Raw genomic sequence first — 13078 nt, forward strand, 5'->3', positions numbered from 1 at the left:
CATTCAAGAATATGAAGTTTGTTTTTAATAATCGAAGTGTTTAGAAATATTTTTTTGGAGAAAATGTCCTGGTTTTGAATTTGAAAAAAATGGTTACATTAATTTATCACGAACATTAATTGTAATTCGAAAAAATCTTGTGCATTTTAAACTATGGGGATCTAGTCTTGTTGTGAAGGTCTTCTTCACCACCAGTCCGCCATGTATTATAGACAGGTTCGTCTGTGTTCGATATTAAATACAGCTATGTTCAATATGGTATTTATTTGGTAGTAACACGTATACACAAGTATGATTAATTGTTGGCAAAAGTTTGTCGTTCAGCGGTCTCTGGATATGGTAGAGTGTCGCTGGCTCGGCATTCAGCTATGTTCGGCAAGTCGCTGGATATGGTAGAGTGTCGCTGGCTCGGCGTTCAGCTATGTTCGGCAAGTCGCTGGATATGGTAGAGTGTCGCTGGCTCGTTGTTCTTCCAAGTCCGCGTAGTGAAGTGGTGGCTGGTCAGGAGCTGGATGTTGACTGGTCTGCTGCTGTGTGTCGACTGGCGTTGTTTGCGTTGTACCTCCTTTTATATGGTTTCTGGAATGCTTGGTGGAAGTGGTTATTGACGCGTACGAAAGGAATTTTGTTTTCGTCGAGGCGTCGAATTTTCTGGAATGCTTGATGGAAGTGGTTGTTGACGCGTACGAGAGGAATTTTGTTTTCGTCGAGGCGTCGAATTTTCTGGAATGCTTGATGGAAGTGGTCGTACGAGCATTTAGTTTATTGATGCGTACGAGAGGAATTTTGTTTTCGTCGAGGCGTCGAATTTTCTGGAATGCTTGATGGAAGTGGTCGTACGAGCATTTAGTTTATTGATGCGTACGAGAGGAATTTTGTTTTCGTCGAGGCGTCGAATTTTCTGGAATGCTTGATGGAAGTGGTCGTACGAGCATTTAGTTTATTGATGCGTACGAGAGGAATTTTGTTTTCGTCGAGGCGTCGAATTTTCTGGAATGCTTGATGGAAGTGGTCGTACGAGCATTTAGTTTATTGATGCGTACGAGAGGAATTTTGTTTTCGTCGAGGCGTCGAATTTTCTGGAATGCTTGATGGAAGTGGTCGTACGAGCATTTAGTTTGTTGTTGCGGAATATTCTCGAAGGATTTTGGCATCGTTCCGCTTGGTGAATGTGACGAGATTCCCACATGGCTCTCTGGTGAGCGTTAGCGATGTGTGTGGATTTGTGGGTATCTTGATATGTTCACAAGTCTAGTCTGTCTGGCCATCTTATTTTTCTACCAGCCCTGGTGGTTGTTTCTGGTGGAGTCTCATTTGGTGCTGGTTGTGGTTGTTCTTGCGAAGTTGGCTGTGGCTGTTCTTGTGATGTAGGTGGTGTGTCCGGGTTCTGTAGAAATGCGGGCTTAACTCTGTCTATTGATACCGCTTTTTCTGAACCGGCTATGTCTAACCACATGTTCTTATTGTTTCGTCGTAAAACTTTGTATGGTCCTTCATATGGTGGTTGTAGTGGTGCTCGTACTGAGTCTGTCCTCAAGAATATGTATTTGCAGTCGTGGAGGTGTTTGTTGACGAAAGTTTTGTGTTGCCCATGGTGTTGTATCGTGGGTCTTATCTGTTGCATGGTTCTTTGTAGTTTTCCGGCAAATGTTGATGCGTCTATGGGTGGTGTATTTAAAAATAGGTCTGCTGGTAGACGAAGTGTTGTGCCGTATGTCAGTTGTGCAGGAGAATAGCCAATGTCTTCTCTGACTGCTGATCGTAGTCCCAGTAGTATCATGGGCAAAACGTCTGTCCATTTGTCTGTATTGCAGGTTTTGATGGATGCTTTTAGTGTTCTGTGCCATCGTTCTATTATTCCGTTTGATTGAGGGTGGTACGCTGTTGTTCTCTGACGTTTGATTCCCATGATTTTCATTAGTTGTGAAAATAAATGTGATTCAAATTGGCGTCCTTGGTCCGTTGTGATGGTGGCTGGAACGCCAAATCTAGTAATCCAGTTTTCCAGGAGTGCTTTCGCAACTGTTTCTGCAGTGATGTCTTTGATGGGGATTGCTTCTGGCCATCTGGTGAAACGATCTATGATTGTTACGCAATACATATATTCTCTTGAAGGGGGTAGTGGTCCGATGAGGTCTATATGTATGTGGTTGAATCTAGTGTCTGGAACCGATATTGTTTGGGTGGGGCTTCTCGTGTGTCGAGAGATCTTGGTTTTTTGGCATGGAATGCATGTGCGTACGTAGTCTCGTATTTCTTTTTTCATGTTAGTCCAAACGAAGCGGGTTTGTATAGCTCGTTGTGTTGGTTTTGGTCCTATGTGTGCTTGGTCGTGGAAGCTTGTTATGATTGACTTTCTGCATGATGCGGGTATGTATGGTCTTATATTGCCAGTAGATATGTCGCACCAAATTGGTTGTTCTATGTTTGTCAATCGTAGGTGGCGTAGTTCTAGTCCCGTGTCTGAATTTCGTAGTTCTGAAAGTTCTTCGTCGGTTTGTTGCTCAGCTATGATTTTCTCTATGTCCAAGTTTGGGGGTATTGTTATGGCTTCGATTCTCGACAAGGTGTCTGCTACTACGTTGTCATCACCTTTGATGTGTTCTATGTCTGTTGTGAATTGGGCTATGTAGTCTAGCTGGCGTTGACGTCTTGGTGATGCTGGTTCTGTTTGTTTCGTGAAGGCTGATGTTAAAGGTTTGTGATCAGTTAGTATTTGGAATTGTCGTCCTTCTAGCCAGTGTCGGAAATATCGTACTGATTCGTAGATTGCAGTTAGTTCTCGATCGTAAGTGCTGTAGTTTTTTTGAGCTGTGTTGAACTTCCTTGAAAAGAATGCCAGTGGTTGGTTTTCGTTGTTGTTTGCTTGTTGGATGACTGCTCCCATGGCGCTGTCTGATGCGTCGACCATTAAGGATAGTATTGCTGACTCTTTGGGGTGTACTAGCATTGTTGCGTTGCTTAGGTCGGTTTTACACTTGTTGAAGGCTTCCGTCATTGTAGTTGTCCATACGAGGGGGCTTTTGTCGTTTTTCTTGTGTCCCGCGGTTGCGTCGAACAAGGCTTGTTGTGAATTGATGGCGTGTGGGATGAATCGGCGGTAAAAGTTTATCATTCCGAGGAATCGTCGGAGTGATTTATAAGTTTCCGGTGTTTTGAATGTCGCTATGGTCTGTACTTTCTCTGGAAGTGGTTTAACGCCGTTGGAAGTAATTAAGTACCCTAAGAAGGATACTTCCGATTTTCCAAACTTGCACTTTTCAACGTTGATTACCAAACCGTAGTGTTTGAGGCGGTGCATGATGATTGTGATGTGCCTCTCGTGTTCTTCCTTGTTGGCTGATGCCACCAGGATATCGTCGATATAAGCGAAACAGAACTCCAGTTCTCCCACGACTTCGTGCATGAATCTCTGGAAGGATTGAGCTGCGTTGCAGAGGCCAAATTGCATGGCGGTAAACTCGAAAAGTCCGAAAGGGGTGATGATGGCCGTCTTCGGTATGTCTTCTGGTGTTACAGGGATCTGGTGATAAGCTTTTATTAAGTCTATCGTGCTGAAGATTTTTGCGTCTTGTAGTTTGTGTGCGAAGTCTTGAATTTGCGGAATGGGGTATCGGTCAGGTGTTGTCTGTGCGTTCAGACGTCTGTAGTCGCCACATGGGCGCCAATCACCATTGGGTTTGCGGACCATGTGGAGTGGGCTGGCCCAGTTGCTCTTTGATGGTCTGCAAATTCCGCTCTCTGTCAGGCTTTTAAATTCTTTTTTTGCGATTTCTAGGGCGGCTGGTGCTAGTCTTCGTGGTTTGGAATACACTGGTCGTCCTGATGTTTCTATGATGTGTTGAGTTTTGTGCGCTGCTGTTTTTCTTTCCAGCTGTGGTGTTGTCACGGATGGAAATTGAGTGAGAATATGATGGTATTCGTCGGTGCTGGCTATTGTTGAGAGTCCAAGTGAAGGTATAGTCATGGTGTGTCCCTTTGTGGTTAGTCCTGTTACACCATCGATGAGACATTTTTTGTTGAGGTCGACAAGTAGGTTGTGGTGGCTCAGAAAGTCGGCTCCGAGGATGGCACGGTTGACATCGGCTATGATGAACTCCCAGTTGAAGTTCCTACGTAGTCCGAGGTCGAGTTTTACTGCTTTTGAACCGTAGGTTTTTATTATGGTCCCATTAGCGGCGTGTAGCTGAGTGCTGGTGTTGTTGGATTTGTTAGGTTTGTTGGATTTCTTGCTGTTTGGTGGTAATGCGGATATGTCTGAACCAGTGTCGATTAAGTAATTCTGGTCTGTTGATTGGTCCCAGATTATTAGTCGGCATTTTTGGGTACCGGGCGCTCTGTTTGCCGTTTCTGAGAGTCGCCGTTTTCGTTTTCCTTGTATTGGTATTTGCAGGGTGCTTGGCATTTTTGTGCGAGGTTTCCGAATTTGTGGTGGAAATAACAAAGTTCTCCTTTTGTTGTAGATTGACCTCTGGTGCGTGAGCGGCTTTCTGTGTGGTTGTTCATAGTCCGGTTTTGGCTTCGGCTTCGGTTGTAGGTCGGGTTTTGCTGTTGGCTGGGGTTTCTGAGTTTGAGTTGATGAACCTCTCTGGCCAGGTCGATTAGGAGGCGCTGTTGTGATTTGACATGATTAGTCATCTCGAGCAGTAGAGGATCTGGTGTTGTTTTTGGGTGTGGGAGCGTCTGCTGGTTTACTGAGTTCACTTCTATGTTGTGGTAAACTTCCATCAGTTGATCTGCGGTGAGGGCGAGTTGTTGCAAGGTTGGGTCTGGTATTGATTTTAGGATGGCCTGGGCGTGTTTTGGAAGTCGTTGTGTCCATAATGTCTTCACTATTTGTGAGTCTTTTTGCTGCGGGCCGGCCAGCTCCTGCATCTGTCGTAGCAAGTGTGATGGTTTTTTGTCGCCTAGTTCGAAACCCGTGAGAAGTCGTGCTGTGCGGCGCTCCAATGAGTCTCCCAGTCTTTCTAGTAGTGCCTCCTTTAATTTTTGATATTTGTTCGCTGCATTGGGTCCCGTCACTATGTCACTGACGAATGAGAGGGTGTCGTAGTCCAAGGCGGTGACAAGGCAACCGTATTTCGTACAGTCCCTTGTTATATTTGCGCTGTCGAAGTGTGCTTCCGCTATGCCGATCCATAGCGAGATGTTCTCCTTGAATACTGCTGGTAGACGTAGTGCGATGCGGGCTGCTTCCAAGGGTTGTGGTTGCTCTTGTTGATTTTCGTTCTGGGCTGCTGGGATGTCGTCTCCGTTTACAGACATGATGTTAGCAGTTGTGTAGTTTGCTATGTGGGCTGCTTTGTATGCTGCGATGTGGGCTGCTATGTAGGCTGCGATGTGGGCTGCTATGTAGGCTGCGATGTGGGCTGCTATGTAGGCTGCGATGTGGGCTGCTATGTAGGCTGCGATGTGGGCTGCTATGTAGGCTGCGATGTGGGCTGCTATGTAGGCTGCGATGTGGGCTGCTATGTAGGCTGCGATGTGGGCTGCTATGTAGGCTGCGATGTGGGCTGCTATGTAGGCTGCGATGTGGGCTGCTATGTAGGCTGCGATGTGGGCTGCTATGTAGGCTGCGATGTGGGCTGCTATGTAGGCTGCTTTGAAGGCTGCGTGGCTCTTAGTCGGGGGTCACCAGGTATGGGGATCTAGTCTTGTTGTGAAGGTCTTCTTCACCACCAGTCCGCCATGTATTATAGACAGGTTCGTCTGTGTTCGATATTAAATACAGCTATGTTCAATATGGTATTTATTTGGTAGTAACACGTATACACAAGTATGATTAATTGTTGGCAAAAGTTTGTCGTTCAGCGGTCTCTGGATATGGTAGAGTGTCGCTGGCTCGGCATTCAGCTATGTTCGGCAAGTCGCTGGATATGGTAGAGTGTCGCTGGCTCGGCGTTCAGCTATGTTCGGCAAGTCGCTGGATATGGTAGAGTGTCGCTGGCTCGTTGTTCTTCCAAGTCCGCGTAGTGAAGTGGTGGCTGGTCAGGAGCTGGATGTTGACTGGTCTGCTGCTGTGTGTCGACTGGCGTTGTTTGCGTTGTACCTCCTTTTATATGGTTTCTGGAATGCTTGGTGGAAGTGGTTATTGACGCGTACGAAAGGAATTTTGTTTTCGTCGAGGCGTCGAATTTTCTGGAATGCTTGATGGAAGTGGTTGTTGACGCGTACGAGAGGAATTTTGTTTTCGTCGAGGCGTCGAATTTTCTGGAATGCTTGATGGAAGTGGTCGTACGAGCATTTAGTTTATTGATGCGTACGAGAGGAATTTTGTTTTCGTCGAGGCGTCGAATTTTCTGGAATGCTTGATGGAAGTGGTCGTACGAGCATTTAGTTTATTGATGCGTACGAGAGGAATTTTGTTTTCGTCGAGGCGTCGAATTTTCTGGAATGCTTGATGGAAGTGGTCGTACGAGCATTTAGTTTATTGATGCGTACGAGAGGAATTTTGTTTTCGTCGAGGCGTCGAATTTTCTGGAATGCTTGATGGAAGTGGTCGTACGAGCATTTAGTTTATTGATGCGTACGAGAGGAATTTTGTTTTCGTCGAGGCGTCGAATTTTCTGGAATGCTTGATGGAAGTGGTCGTACGAGCATTTAGTTTGTTGTTGCGGAATATTCTCGAAGGATTTTGGCATCGTTCCGCTTGGTGAATGTGACGAGATTCCCACAAAACCATTGTCTGGCTACGTAAACGGGTTACGTTCAGTGGCATCTCGTGAGAATTCATAGGGGGGTTCTGTAGTAGCTCGTTGACAAAAATAGCATGCATTTGTACATATAGGCACGTTGCTAATGTGGCGGCTCGCTTATACGACATGGTCGAGTTTGGTTGCCTTCCTGCGAGTGGGGACCAACCCGGCTGGGTTCGGAGAGCCACTACCACTCTGCCTTTAGCTGTCATATAATAAACACGTGCATTAACATGCCAGTCGTCTCATTCGTTCATCCCCCATACTGGTGACCCCCGACATCGAGCCACGCAGCCTCGATCAATTTCAACATGCCGCTCATCCCTGCCTCGCCGAGCCAGGCGGGAAAGCTACCCGCCGCGCCCTCATCGCCATCAACACAGCACGCCGCGGCCTGCGGGTGACAATAAACGAGCAGACACGGCTACCTACCTACCTACCTACCTACCGACGTCCAGCCACAACGTCGATGACAGGTGCTTAAAAAAATGGGGGAGCGAATGAGACGACGATCTTGACAGCTGGATGTGGAGTCATGCGCGATCCAGTACACATAGAACGGTTATCCAGCACCACAAGATATACACCACCTCAGCACCATCATCATCATCATCATCATCATCAAGGCCCCGTCCGTCCCCACGAGCGTCGTCACGCCGAGACGGGCGGCAGCGCTACAACACCTCCACGAGCCAAAACGACTCACGGTCCAGATCGGAGTATCATCAACCACATCGATGCCCCTGCCGCCCCCGCCGCCCCACCAACCGACATCAGCCTCGGAAGAGCGGCGCCGCCGCAGCATCGCATCGGCGTGACCATCGGACGACCCACCGTCCTGCTCGCGACGTCACCGCCCTCGAATGTACCGACCATTCAGGGCGGTACACCTACACAGCGGATGACCCACGTCAACAATTTTTTTTCTCCCCACTCAATATTTTTGTTTTCTTTTGTAAAATTTGTTTCTTTGTAATTTTTGTATCGCTGATGCTGGGGGGGGAGTGATGTGGCGGCTCGCTATACGACATGGTCGACTTTGGTTGCCTTCCTGCGAGTGGGGACCAACTCGGCTGGGTTCGGAGAGCCGCTACTCACTCTGCCTTCAGCTGTCATAAATAAAACACGTGCATTCAACATGCCAGTCATCTCATTCGTTCATCCCCTATAAGGTAATGAATATTATTTATGACAATGAACATTTTATAAAGCTGGGTACATAATAAATTTAAAACTCTTTCCTTACAGAAAACGTATAAGACTACTCAATGTATAGGGTAAATAGGGGGCGGCAAAATTTAATTTATAAAAAATACCTTTGTTATAATCATGACTTCGCTAATGAAAAGAACCTAAACAATAAAAGCAGCAAATGACATTATATTTAGTGACTCAACGTCATCCTGTGATTTCCAACAACCCACTATAACTTTTGTTCCGACAAAAAGTGTAGCCGGCGCTGATCCATTAGCAGTTATCATAAATTCTCAAAAGTTGTTTGAGCTTTAGTAATGATAACTGCTAATGGATCAGCGCCGGCTACACTTTTTGTCGGAACAAAAGTTATAGTGTGTTCAGTTCAGCATTCACTCTTTTGAAATATTTTTGGGGAACATAAATCTAAAATATATAATGACTGACGATTTAATGGCAAAAATTGGCTTTGTTACCACCGCAATGTGACTAATAATCCAATTACCCTATCGAGAAGTGTCCTGGCAGCACTAGCTAGCTTGATCGGTCGGCTATTTAGTGCTGGCAACACCGAAACAAGTGTTTTGACAGTTGCTCTCCGACAGCCGGTGCGTGTGCTGCTCTTCTCGCCGCATCTTCACTACAATATCGAGTAATCTTTAATTGAAATACATTTTAAACCCCAATGCATACGTAATTTGCGCTGCGACCAATCTTTTCACGTATTTCAATGGCATGTGCAATCGATTGGCACTTTGACGTTTCTCGTTGTGCCGCATTCCGTTGCATGTTTCTAGTTGTACTTCACGCAGAAGCTCGAGCTCCAGGCCTTCTGTTGCGGTTCGGTCTCGGCCTTCCGCTATCAAACGAGGAAAACATCATACGGCTTTGCAGTTCCTGCTGTCAGATTCAGTCAGCATTCGGATCCATTCGTTTGGAGAGCACGTCACAGTTGATCTTTGACTTTTTCTCCAGGCACGCGAGATGGAAAGACTGTCTACGTACCCGTATTCGTATACTTCCGAATGAATCCTGTTATTCGCACATAATTCCTTTCGATCGCTTTAGCATCTTTCAATCTCAAAATTTCATCACATTGAGGCTATGAGGTTGACGTCTCGGTTAGAGTAATGGTGTATTATGTGCAATCTAAACTTCACTTACTCCTGCGCCTTCTACCCTCGATCTTACTTCCGAGAGAGGTATTCTTGTGACAGTAACGAAGGGCAGTCTAGTTGTGTGTACCGATTAAAAATTCAATTGACTTGAGCTTCACTCGCTATCGGTACGTCATCGGTGGTCATTTTTAAATTAGAATCGAATCGATTGTTCATTTCGACAATTTTTGTGCAAGCTTAGCATCTCTTTCTCAAATTTAAGTCATTTTTGTCGCCGATTGCGTCAAAGAAAATGCGATGGGAAATTCAGCGAGGTTTTCTTCGAGTCAATCATTTGGTGGGATTGAAAATCTACATGCGTACAGGAATGCTCGGAATTAACTGACAGCATTACATATATATATATATCAATGTATGGCATATCACATGCATTCATATCCAAACGATTTTTACGTAAATTTCCCTCGTGATTTAATATACCTATGTCTTTTCTGATTTACAAGTAAAGTCACCACAGTTGTTACTTTTTTTTCAGATTTCGTTACATCGTATTTCGTATCATGTCTAGTCATTACTACTCCGAACCTTCATCGGATATCGAAATGACTCCGGAAAGAGGGACCACGGATTCCGAAAGGCCAACGGAATACGAAATGTCAACTGACGATGATGAATCTTCGACGGATGTCGAAAGGGTTTCAGAAAGTGGGACCTCAGATTTCGAAATGCCGACAGAACACGAGATGACAAGCGATGATGACCGCAACATGTTTAATCAAAACTTTATTGACACATCTTTAGACGGTTGTGTCGTTTGTAGACGAACAGTGAGCAGGTATACATACATACATATATGGTATTTAATATTATTTTACAAATGTGCTATAATCATCTTCAAATGTGTGAATATGTTTGAAACGTGTTTCATCTCATCAAGTCTAATGTATGGGTAAAATTCGGAATTCTCGACCCACTCCTTCCTGTCATTGGTTGCTTTTTGCCAGTACATAAGTATTGCCATGCCCGGAATCAACTCGACTTTTACCTGATGAAATACTCTTACATATAGTGCCTGGTTCGCATATAATTTCGGACGTATATGTTGGATTATTTCATCAGGTAAAAGTCGAATTAATTCAGGGCACGGCAATACTTTTGGCATCGCAAAGAGTAGCCAATCACAGGAAGAAGCGGGTCGGCCGAGCCTCGCTTCCAAGCCTAGAGGTTCCGTCTTTTACCAATCTATGAATTATTATATTGTACTCTCGGAGCTGCAGAATGACTTTTCAGACTATATCAATTTTTAATACTAGCAGCCTCCACAGAGCTACGCCTTTTTCGAAAATATTTTTAATATTATATAAAATTTTTCAAAATTTGACTTTCTTTTATTCAAGATATCGACATGAACTTCAAATATGATTGATTGTATAAAATACTTTGTTGTGTTTATACAATCGAGAAATCACAAGTAATTATATGTACAGTCGAAATGATCGTATAATAATTACTTGTGTTGTTCCGTGAGGTTTCCATGGCATCTTAGGTATATATATATAAATTTTGTATTTTGCATATGCTTTCTGATAATTCTTCATAATCTGTGGTAGCTATTTAGGAACTGGTTATGGAAAAATTCGCAAATATTGGGCGTAGATATCGGTAGTGTGGACGTAGCCAATGGACGGGTTCACGTGCAACATACAATTTCAAGGAGTCCTGAATTCATTCATTCATTTGTTCCGACAGACTTCTCACTGACTTGAAATTGTACAACACGCATATTGACGAAACGTCTACACATGGAATGCTTGTTTTTTATGTATTTTTAACTATAATATTATTATTATCAATGTTGTGAAGTCGAACGAAACGTTACCGTATTTCATTTCGATTACAATTCATTGTTGGATGATTCTTCATATTACGACGTTTAACATTCAGAGTGAGATTTTTCAAGCCTCGACTCGACAACGTTGATTGTAATAACATTATATGTATGTAATCTATTATGTACACCTATGCTATATGGATATGTATATATATATATATATATATATATATATATATATATATATATATATATATATATATATATATATATATATTGCTTTATAATTCATATTTTCATTTTATATACATACACATTGCATGTACACACAAAATAGCACCATTGTATATATGTATGTACAAAATCTTTTGCTTATTTTGTTGTTATATAATTATTTAATTAAATAATAGTTACAGCACTGTATGTACATATATGTGTGTACACGTACAGTAGACCCCCAGAACGTGGTTGAAATATACAAAAATAATAAAAATCGCGTTCTCGGAAGTCTTCTGAATTATTATTAAAGAATTTTTACTTACAGTAGCAAATTCGAGAATGCCCACCACTATTCTATAATAATAATGACAATATTTGATGACGATGTGAGGCTCTTTTATCGTCTTTTCTACGAACCTAAGCCTGATATATGCTCAGCATGCTTAATGCTAGTTAACGTGTTTAAGAAATATCCTGCCCAAACGAAAGTGGACTGGAATCATGTCAGTTGATATAATATTTATGTTTACTTTAAAACGTCTCTAGATTTTTTTATTTGAATTTTGAGCTTGACTAATCATTACAGATAATCGACTCGAGAATATCGGATATTGAACGGGGAGAGGCAACAACGATCAATGTATGTAGACCTTAAAACACCAGGCAGACAAGTTGAAAATTCACCATACCGGCTGACCATATGACTATTGACACGCTGCATTTAAAAACACTTTTTATTATGTACATACATATGTTAATATTCTATACAGAATAGATATTTTTGTATTAAATTAAGACTGATAGAGATAGTTACTACTACTACTAGATAGTGATATTTAAAATGTGATAATTAACATGGTCAGTTTGTTTATGTGATTGCCATTTTTTTTGTTTTTGTGAACTGATCGAATGAGGGCTAACATTCTACATAATATAATATTAAAATAAATCAAATTAAATATATGGCTGTGATTTAAGAGGGTAGTTGCTTAGTTTATATGCTTTTAAAATATGTTATATAAAAGTACAAAATATTAGATTGTATGTACTTGGTAATTAAATTACATGTACAAAATGATACAAAAATCTCAAGTATTGTTTAATATGCTACATACAAAATTAGTCTGTAAAGAGTAAGACTGCAATTTATGTACCTTTGATACAATGTTTATTTTTATTAAACATATTTACGCTTATATACGTTTTGTTATATACTATGTATTATATATGTATCATACTCGTTACTGTGAATTCAAACTTCTTATTTATAGATAATATTATTAATGCTATCGTCGTCGCGTTCGGGCGTGTCGCAAAAGTGTGTTTTTGCTACTGCTTCAATGTTATTATTATAAAATGGCCAATACGTTCAAAGCGTCTCTAAAATTTTAGAGAGTATGGTCCAAATCCTCATGGACCCTACCAATAAATTCAACAAGGACCAAATGGCCAAATTGATGCCTTTCACCTCTGATCTCTTGCATACAGTAGGTGAAATGTTCTCCAATATTGCAATGTTGGAAGGTGAGCTGTCAGCGACTAAAAAGTATATGTCTAAGGAGACACGCACCACGATTGAGTCGACGTTGGAACTTGTTAGCGAATTGTAAGAAAGAAAACATAGACGAAGCAATGTTATTTTATTTGACATAAATGATACAGGTAACAATAACGACGACAATAAAGAAATCGCTAATTTACTGTCAAAAGCCGAGCTATCCGACCATAAATTCACCGCTTATATGTAGAATTGGGCAAAAAAAAGGAACGAAGCCAAAACCTTTAAAAGTAAAACTGAATGAACAGCAAACGGCAACAAAACTACTCCGAAAAGGACCCAAACTTGGAATAAAAATAAAAAACGACCTAACTCGTGTGCAAAGACTATACATCAACAATCTGTGGAGTGAAATGAATACTAGAAAATGTGAAATGGTGAAAGTGACCTTATCATAAATATTTTATTGGTGTGCCTAAAATAATAAAAAAAAAACAGTACAAAAAACTATTAATCTACTACC

The 13078-nt window shown here is 42.1% G+C and overlaps 1 protein-coding gene across 1 annotated transcript; it reads left to right on the top strand.

Moving 5' to 3' along the window:
* The first annotated feature begins 5263 nt into the window (after positions 1–5263).
* LOC143922797 (uncharacterized) lies at positions 5264–13078 on the top strand. Its single transcript, XM_077446127.1, has 6 exons — positions 5264–5268; positions 8407–8541; positions 9543–9842; positions 10405–10553; positions 11383–11560; positions 11644–13078. The coding sequence occupies exons 1-4, from the start codon at positions 5264–5266 to the stop codon at positions 10427–10429; spliced, it is 465 nt and encodes a 154-aa protein (XP_077302253.1). The 3' UTR covers positions 10430–10553; positions 11383–11560; positions 11644–13078.

The sequence above is a fragment of the Arctopsyche grandis genome, chromosome 2 (genome assembly GCF_051622035.1).
Source record: "Arctopsyche grandis isolate Sample6627 chromosome 2, ASM5162203v2, whole genome shotgun sequence".
Taxonomy (NCBI): Eukaryota; Metazoa; Arthropoda; class Insecta; order Trichoptera; family Hydropsychidae; genus Arctopsyche; species Arctopsyche grandis.